Here is a 9,559-nt window from a genome sequence, read left to right as displayed (position 1 = left end):
GAGAGTTTTCTATATAATCATACGATCATTTTCTTAAGTCGGCAGGATAAATCTATGCAAGTGAAATATTGGCAAAATAATTAACATTAAAAAATTAAAATTAGAGCTTCAAAATCATCAGCCAGCCACAATAAAAATTCTAACCTGCTCTCTCCCTTCCTATATCCTCTTCCAGAATAAAACTTTACAGAGGATGAGAGGGAATGATGTGACACTTCGCCTTTGTTAATCCAGTTAGTAAAGCAAATGTACGTTCAAGTATTTCAATTCACACAGCACTAATAAATAGAAGTAAACAATCAGGATGAGAATATCATTGTACTTAAAGTACTGCAAAAAACCCTTGTTTCTGAGTGAGCACCGTTATTATATTATGCTATTATTTTGGAATTTCAAAAGGCAAAAAAAAAAATTGTTGATGAGAAATGTACTCAGACCAGATCACATGCAAACCTACAGAGAATGTCACAAAATTGGACTCAATAATTAAGGGTTTTTTTCTGCAAGTTTTAGAAAGCATTATCTGTAGTTTATGTCTACATTACAATTTTTGCTCTGCAGATAATCAGAGCAAAGTGTTACATCTGTGTTTTCACTTCCCTCATCCTGAGGGGCCCCCCACACACCCTCCTAAAGTAAAACACTGATGGTTTGGTTACAAAACTATATGCAGTACATTTCTGAACACAGTTCCTTGTATTTTAGGCCATGTGTTCATTTAGAGACATTCTTATCAATTACAAGCCTCCCCTTAAATTGCTTAAGATCCAATAGAAAAGCAAATATACAAATATCAGAAGTGCTGATCCTGAGATGAAGTATGGGAAATTCTGGTCCAGTTTGATCCTTATTCAAACTTCTGTTTCAGTTTCTTCTGGAAGACAGCTGGTAGGATGGAGAGGATGGCTAGAATCATGAGAACAAAAACAGAGTTCCAGGAAACAGCTTCCCCTGCTGTTGTAAGTTGGTACAGCGTTGTTCCTGCCTTAATGGCTACAAAAGACGGTGGTGCCACACCTGGAGCAGGGAATTAGGAGGAGAGCAAAGGAAGGAAAAACAGCTTGTTAAAGTGGAAAAAAATGGAAAAAATTATAAATAAGTCATCCAACTTTTAATGCCAAAAAATTCAGACTTTGTTGCCTTGTACTTTTTTTTTTTAAAGAGGGGTATAAATACAAAATTCAAAAGACAAACTCTTTATCAAAAGAACTGGTTTTATGCCATTTTTAGTATTTTTAACACCAACTCGAACACAGAAGACTAAGAAAATCATCTCTGCTCTTTAGACTCTGCAGTTTCAAGTTGTCTCTCTACAAATGGATTTTATGTAAGTTCATAAAAGAAAAATATGGATTGTTTCCTAACTAGATTAAGAAGTATTTGCAAAAATATGCCAATTACAAACTAAAGTGTTTAGTACTACATTAGTTAAATTATGAATTCACTCCTAGGAAGATATATTATATTATAGAGTGGGAAGGGGAGGAACAATCCTTCAGATCAAAGTCACATACATCCTCGCACAATTATGCTGAGCTCAAAACAGGAGCTTATAGAAGTTCATAGAAGTATTATAGTCATGGAGTGGAACAAAAAGTTACTAATAAAGTGTTCATATAATGTGTGTTTCCTTAAGCAAGTAATTAGCCTGGGCTCATTACCTCTCATCCAGTACATCAGAATAGTCCTGACTACTAAAATCTTTTGATGCTATAAGCGCCACACATCAAAAAGTACAAAAACAATATTCTGGTGTAATCTTTCAGCTGTCCAGTAGGTGGAGATCTCTGCTGAACAACGCATACAGAGAGAAGCAAATAATACCCCTTCTTCTGGCTACCCCCAAACTGCAGTTCACTAGCCAGAGTAACTAGCACTTTCTTACCTAGAAAAGTGCCAACGAAAAATACTTTCAATGGCACATTAATTACAGGAGATGTAATATTGATAAACCAATTGGGAAGAAAAGGTGTTATTCTCAGAAATATTATGTAGTTAATGAGGTGTTCTCTGTGTCGTTCAACCTGCCAAAACAAAACCAAAAGAAATTCAGTAAAAAATCCCTGCCTTGAAAATACACAATGATTTTACTACTAGAGGTTTGTTAGGGGTTTTTTTGTGTATCTTTTGTAGAAGTTTAAAAGTTGCAAACATAAAAATCAATTAAACAGTAAGTGACTCAAGGAAGAGTCATCAGTGAATCACCTGTTAAACAGTACTGAAGTTAGTCTGGAAATACCAGTCTGTGGTAGAGCATGGTGATGATGTGTCTGAATCAGCCAACTTAAACAGCAAACAAGTAATTCAGCACAGCAGCAGGCCTAACCCTAACTTTAGCACAGCAACCTCCGCCTGTCTAACTGTAGCCCAATCAACACGGCCAGCTCATCATCCTATTCCTAAAGCTTTTGGAGGAACTAGCAATGAAGTTTGTTCCTCAACCCATTCTATCCTAACTCATGATCAAACTTAAAACATAGCTGTATTCCTCACTTGGAAACCTACCCAGGTCATGGCGCCAAAGTTCATCAGGTGGCTGCTGCCAGCACAGTTGCAAAACCTATCTACCCATACGTTAGAATGCCTAGCATTAACATTACCCAGTACCACAACAGCCCAAACTTTACAGTCTTAATTACATTCTCAAGTCTAGCCCAGCTCCTTACGCGAGTACTACATCAAAGCCTCTTCTCCTTCCAGCCTGGCTTTAGCACATCAGCCCTTTCAAAGAAGAACTGTAACCTCAAACCAAGTTATAAGGATAGCAAAGCATCCACCACTTCTGGCCTATCCTGGCAGACCTTCACTAAGTCGAAGCCTAAACATGGTCATCTGGCCCCAAACAGTTAAAAATCAAATCTGGTCTGATTGCAATTCCATTTGAAATCTCATGTAGCAACTCACCCCAGTCACAACTCTATTTTTTCCCCCCCAGCTTTAGCTTTAACTGCAACACTAAAGTGAGTAGCCCTGCTGTTGTTCAATAATACCACTGTGAATTTTTTTAATCTTAGCGAAGGACGAATATTTAAACATCGATTTATCCTGCATATAAAATGTCTTATCCCTCAAAATGCAAGCATGATATAGTACAATTAACCTGGAAACAGTGAGATATGAGCTGCACATGTAATTACATAATTTTAAATCACATATCCTGTTCTACTATTGGAAATAGTAACCATTTGCTGCTCAGAGAATAGCCTCAAGATTATACTGCGATATTAAGATTTACTTTGGTCGAGTCAAAATACTACTATATTATTTAATAAGGTCAATTGTGCAGGATACAGCTCTACATCTTACCTAATGAGGAGCAAGTGTAAAATATTTGTATGTGATTCAAACTCTCTGAACAGAGTACAGTAGTAAGTTGTGCTTCATACTTGCAAAAAAAATCTATTTGAACATATTTCAGAGTATCAAAGCAAGAGACATGAGCTCAAATACTAATCACACTATGATTTTGTATTGCGAAATCTTTAACTTCATCTGACAATTAACACTTGCTGAAACGAATGTTATCAGATACTGTAAGAGAAAGTTTCTAAATGCTCCAGCCACAATAACATCTTGAAATTAAGGTTTTGCAATCAGACATACAGCTACGGGTTATTTTCCCCTATAAAAAACACAAACCCAGCTTTCATTAGTTCTGATGCTCAGAGAGCTGCTACTTTAAATTGAAACTGGAGAAGTTTCCTATTGACATTAGCTAAACCAGAGGGGTTATCAGTTGCAAACTCTTCCTAGGTAAAAACAGCTTCCCCAGAGGAAATACCATAAAATCAGGAATACCCCCCACTGTTTCAAAACACCCAGAGAAAGTAACTACATAGTGTAGCAAGGAGTCAGAATTCTTTCTTTGTAACTAGATACATAAGCACGAGACCCACTAGTTTTCCATGTTATTCCACTATACATTTTCCATCATAAATTTCAGCATCTCTAGAAACTTTACCTGTTCTGACCATTTTACTGCTTTTTCTGTTAAATATCTGTATACAACAGGACGTCCCACTAGGTATGAAAGCATATAGCAGAATGAAGCTCCAAGTCCTGAGCACTGGGGGGGAAAGAAAAAAAAAAAAGCAAAAACTCTAATTAATCTTAGCCTTATATCCTTATTAACTACACTGGCTGGATAGAGCCTGCTTCTATGTGGCCCTCCATTGAGGCTGAAGGGCTCTCCTTCAGCAGCATGTACATACTCCCCAAGAATGTTGTTGACCCAAGACAGTTCCTTTATTTCCAAGGCATTTAGGTCAATCTTAACATTCAAAGTAGACAATGTTGATTACTTATCAGTTAATACTGAGTGCTTCTGCAGTTTTATTTTAAGATTTTGAACAGTGAAAGCTTTGCAAATAAGGGGCACAGTGGCATTAAAGAGATTCAAACTTGAAAATTCATCAACTTGGTCCTCCTCAATTATGTCATTCGTGAGTACTAAAGCTCATTACGACTGCATCTTTTGTAAATGACTTTTTTTGAAGCTTGTCAGTAACATACATTTCATATCTTAAATGAAGCTGCTTGGGTATTTAAGCCATTTAGAAACAGATGTGTTTTGCAGTGCAATAATAAAAACGTAGTAATCGTGTTCTGAAATTACAGTCAGGTTCTGCTGGATGCTAGGCAAATTTAAAGTAAAGGAAACTCTGGCTGATTCACACCTAGCTGCCTCCATTATTAAGAAAACTTGGAGAAACAGTTTAGTCTTTGCATCATCACCCAGTGCTACAGTGAATTTTCTGGGTAACGCCATTCTCACAACAGAACTGAATGAGAACTCATTCATACTCCTGTTTCACTCAGACTCTGATCGTTTCAAACAGGAAGCTGTTTAGATGCTTGGTTGTATTCCAAATGGATAGAAATACACGTCCTCACAAACTATTTTCCATACTTACCAGACAAACAAGAAACAAGGCCAGCGGAAAGGGATAAAGAAACCCTGACAGGATACTGAGAAATATAGACCCAGGGATAGCAAATGTTTGCAAGCTGGATGCATCTTAGTTCAGGAAAAAAAAAAAAAATTAAAAAGCTATCAATTGTTAATTTTATAAGCAGTCAGAATACATATTACAATTTGAAAAAAGCATACGTATAAATAGGCATAGTCTCTAAAGACCTCTACTTCAAAATACATTTGCAGAGTAGCACAAGAAGCCCAAGCGCAGAGAAACACGGGGTAGATTCATCATTACACATGCAAAAATAAGTCACTAAATAATAAAAGCTGTACTATGTTTTTCTCTTTATCTGTGCTACAATTGACACTGGGTATTTATTGTGACATTACAGGAAACACATACTGCTGATTTTACATTGTTGACCAGAGATATGCAGATTTCAGGCATTCTCTCTGAAAAGTTCACAGAACTCCTGTCCTAGCCCATAACTACTATGAGTTTCATGGAAGACTGACATGTATGAAGGCAACTACTACTTCCTTACAAACAGGCATGGTGCAATCACTAGATAACTAGGATACATGATCATTAATTTGTCAGAATTTTTCAAAAAGGCAAAAGTTAAATTCCTGCAGCATAAGCGAACAGGCTGTTGAGCTTAAGGCTTGCTAGGCATACTTGAGACTATGATATATTGCCTACACTTTGGATAGAAATCTTAAAGAAAAAAAAATTTGCACACTATTTTATCTGAGTTGAACTGACTGAAATATCAAAAAGCCAAATGATCTTCCTTTATTTTAAGTCCATTACAACCAGTACAGCTTTTACGAAGCAAGCATCAAGGTTCTGAGATAACTGTAACATGCTTGTCAACTGATCACAGTCTACTGCCAAGACAGCAAATGTCATCACATCAGCTGCTATAGTAGTTCAGTAAGCAGCCAATTCTGTTCTACTTCTCGTTAATATATAAATGAATATTTTAATTTTCTTCATAAATCTGTTATTTGTGAACTACACTTAAAAAGAATGAGCTAGAGGGTAATTACTAATAGCACATTCAGCGCTGACATTTCTCCGAGTTACGAAAGCCTCCCGCATTAAACTATGAAACAGACCTCTTATACAGCTTTTAAAAGTTATCAACCTTTAGTTAAGTATTCCAGTTAAGAATGTGTTAATGATTAATTGATATATTCAGCACTCAGGAAAAAGAAGTTAACACAGAACACAGGTAGCCTTTGTGTCTCCCTAGGCAGAAAGTATTTCAGAAATTTAGTGCTCTCTAAAACGAAAGAGATTTCTTTTTTGAATGTGGGCACTGCAGAGATAAAAGAAGGCTCAAAACACTTCCCCTGAGAAATGCTGTAAAATATTCTGTAAGTTATCCTTATATGTCACTTTTGAATGTCTCAAGGAAGACCAGTGCAGTAGTCTCAGTTTTCCTTAAGAATCAACAGTAATTTCTAACTGGTAATTCAGTTTGCAATTTAAAAAGTTAGCGTAACACTAAAATCAGACCAAGTCTAATATCAAAGCTAATAATATTGTCCATAACAGACACAGTCAAGGTGAAGCTGCATGCAAATCCCCAACAGCATTTACTGCTATACGTGCCTTCTACTCAATCCCTTCTTACAGTCCAAAAAGCATACTGGAACACACAAGGAATGTTTTTAAGTTCAAAGATTTTGGAATATCAGTGTCTATTTATAAACACACCTAGGTATGTTAGCCTTCTTCACCTATGATCAAGAATTTATAAGTTGGTATCTTTCATTTCTTTTTCAGAGAAATATGACTATACCAAAACTACCATTTATGTCAGAAAAAGGATACAAAACGTATGTGGCAAAATAAGCCACTAATACTTGAACATAAAATGTGTCCTTATATTTGGACAGGACTTTTCCCAAGGCTTTTGCATCATCCATATCTCTAGGAACCTTTATACATTCTCTTTCTTCTCTGGAAATTTTAGGAATGGTGGTAAATGTAATCCAACAGTATAGTAAAATTACTTACTGAATATATAGATAATTAGATACACTACATCACTAAACTACAACCTCAGCAAACAAACCACATGATTATTGTTGTGATAATGTTCTCAGATGAACACTTAATATTACAGCATGTTCTGTATTAGAAAATCCTCAATTTTACATATTTGCAAACCATATTTTTTGATTCATTACAATAATCAGCTTAATTTCTAGGATTTGGGGTTTTTTTCTTACCAAGTACCAATCAAAAAAATAATTACTCAAACCAAACCTTGGCAACCGAACAGCAGTCAACATTTCAGCCAAAACCAACTGTAACTGCCTCAACACTAGGGTCGTAACATTTGAAGTGCAGCAAGAGCGGCAGAGCTTTACCTCACAAACAAACAAAGCTTTAAGAGCAAAATCTCATGTCACACCTTAATCTGGTGCAACCCTGGGCAGCACAGTTGAGTGTCCTCTCTTCTTCTGTATCAGACTTAGTGATTGGACTGTTGCAAACTGAACTTGTTGAGCAAGTTAATCAGACAGAAAATTAACTACTAAAAGAAAAAAAGAAAGTTGTCAGCAAGCCGGCTTCCATCTTGTAAACTACCTACCTTCCCAACACAAGCACTAGATGCAACGAAATGGAAAAAATAGAACGTGAAGCTTAGGTACAAAGGAAGGATGTCCCCTTTTGACAGCCTGCAGTTATACCAGTGCACAAGGAATTTTAAAATAAACCTAGTCCTAACCAAGCATGGTTTAGCTCTCAACTGAAGAAGGTCAAGAACATAGTGAGTTACCATTGCTAATGTGACAGGGGGTAACTTTTCAAAACACAGTATCTCAACTGTCCAACAGAAACCCTAGGTCAAGTACAACTCTGTACACAAATCCTACCAGTTAGTATTTCAATATTAAGCTTTGTATCCTGACATTCTAGGTTATACATTCAAATTCCCTTTTAAAAAATAAGGTTATATCTATAATCAACTCATGTCAGTTTAAAAATCACTTAACCCCATGTAGGCTCCTCTACAACTTGATCCTGAATGAAAAGCAAATAAATTAATCTTCCCTGACATACTTACTCACTAAGTTGTGGGAAATTTTTATATACCAGGAACATAAGGAAAGCAGCTGATAAGAAGATAGACACTAAAATAAGAAGTGATGTCCGAGCTGATCCACCTTCTGCCTGAGCTTTCCCTGAAGTTAAAGAAAAACAAACAAAGTTAAAAACAAAACAAAACAACAAAAAAAACAAAACAAAAAAAAAAAACCCAAAAAAAACCCCTCCCATCTTACAACGGATTTCAAACTTATACTTTAAGGAAATGTTAAGGTAAGCTCTCTGTGGACATAATCTTCCCACTAATGCTTTCAATAACATATACAACACATTGCTCACATTCCCCAAAAGCTTTCAAACAAATCTGGAGTTCTTACACTGGCAAACATCCCATAGAAGTCAACTTCTATGATCCATAATAATGTAAGCCTCAATTAATAAATAAGTTTGTAAAGAGAAAAATAGAGCAAAACAAAGCAAGCCATACATATTTTTTCCTTTTTGCCATAAATCTTCTGTCAGTCTAGTTAACCAGAGATTTAACTTGAAGTTAAACCTTCAGTATGTACAATGCAACTTTGAAACAGGCTCATCAACAGATTTTCTTTTTTTTTTTTCCTCCTAAGAACGAACATCAGGTACAGCCACTAGCCAACTAGGTGAGACACACTCATCAGGAGAAAACATATGTAACGACACACTCACCAGCCTGGGATATCAAGATTACAGTTCTCAGACTTGGGAATTACACATATTTTACACTCATATAAAAGAGACTTCTCTTGGATATGTCTATATAAGTTTTTATTAGCCTTCAAATTCTTGTGTAAAGGAAATAATGGGAGTACAGTAAGTGATACAATTACATTTTAGACCTCTTCTATACTTTAGATTTTTACCAACATGATATGCAATACACTGATTAGCACAAATGCAGCTATACACACAAAGAATTTTAAACAGAGAAATAAACAGTAAGAACTCTCTACATCCACACTAGGGTGTGTATGCATGCATATATTAAAACACTCTCCTCAGACACTGCTAGGCTAGCACAACTTCGCAGGGAGCATCAGTCTTGGTCACCTGAAGAACACAAAAAATGCCAAGGCTGTATTTTCATCCGTAGATGCCGCTGGCATGACTACAATGCCAACGCACAACATTCAAGCGGGTCACACTGCCACCTCACTGTTGTGAAACATAGCGAAAGGATGTTGAAACCCACGGACAAAACAGAGCCGGCTGGACGAGCTGGCAATTTTACTCGCTTTAACGTTTTTCGTTTTGAGGTCAGCGTGATCCCACAGGTGTGCACTGGCTCTGCCAAAGCCGAAGGCGGCATCCATGCAGCAGTTACAAGCATGAATACCTCACCGGTGGTTATTTTAACATCATCTTCTCCAGAGAGAAAAAAAAAAAAATTAAAAAAAAACAACTTAGAGGACAAAAAAGGAAAATGCAGCGAACTGCACTTTCTGCCACTGCCACCTTTTGTACTACAGTCGTGCCGGTAGTGGAATAACACACACGACCCCACGCGTGTTTCCTCATTAGCTTGTGTGTGGGGCGGG

The 9,559-nt window shown here is 36.6% G+C and overlaps 1 protein-coding gene across 1 annotated transcript; it reads right to left on the bottom strand.

The window, feature by feature from the left end:
* Positions 1-318: 318 nt before the first annotated feature.
* Positions 319-9,330, bottom strand: TMEM41B (transmembrane protein 41B). Its single transcript, XM_009584329.1, has 7 exons — positions 9,147-9,330; positions 8,005-8,122; positions 6,762-6,890; positions 4,914-5,007; positions 3,962-4,066; positions 1,886-2,024; positions 319-1,017 (listed from the first exon to the last, which is right to left on the bottom strand). Exons 1-7 carry the CDS (start codon positions 9,328-9,330, stop codon positions 848-850), a joined length of 939 nt encoding a protein of 312 aa, XP_009582624.1. The 3' UTR covers positions 319-847.
* Positions 9,331-9,559: the final 229 nt, after the last annotated feature.

This window comes from Fulmarus glacialis, unplaced genomic scaffold (assembly GCF_000690835.1).
Source record: "Fulmarus glacialis isolate BGI_N327 unplaced genomic scaffold, ASM69083v1 scaffold32898, whole genome shotgun sequence".
Lineage (NCBI taxonomy): Eukaryota > Metazoa > Chordata > Aves > Procellariiformes > Procellariidae > Fulmarus > Fulmarus glacialis.
The sequence above is the reverse complement of the archived record's forward strand: the minus strand, read 5'-3'. Positions and strand labels throughout refer to the sequence as shown.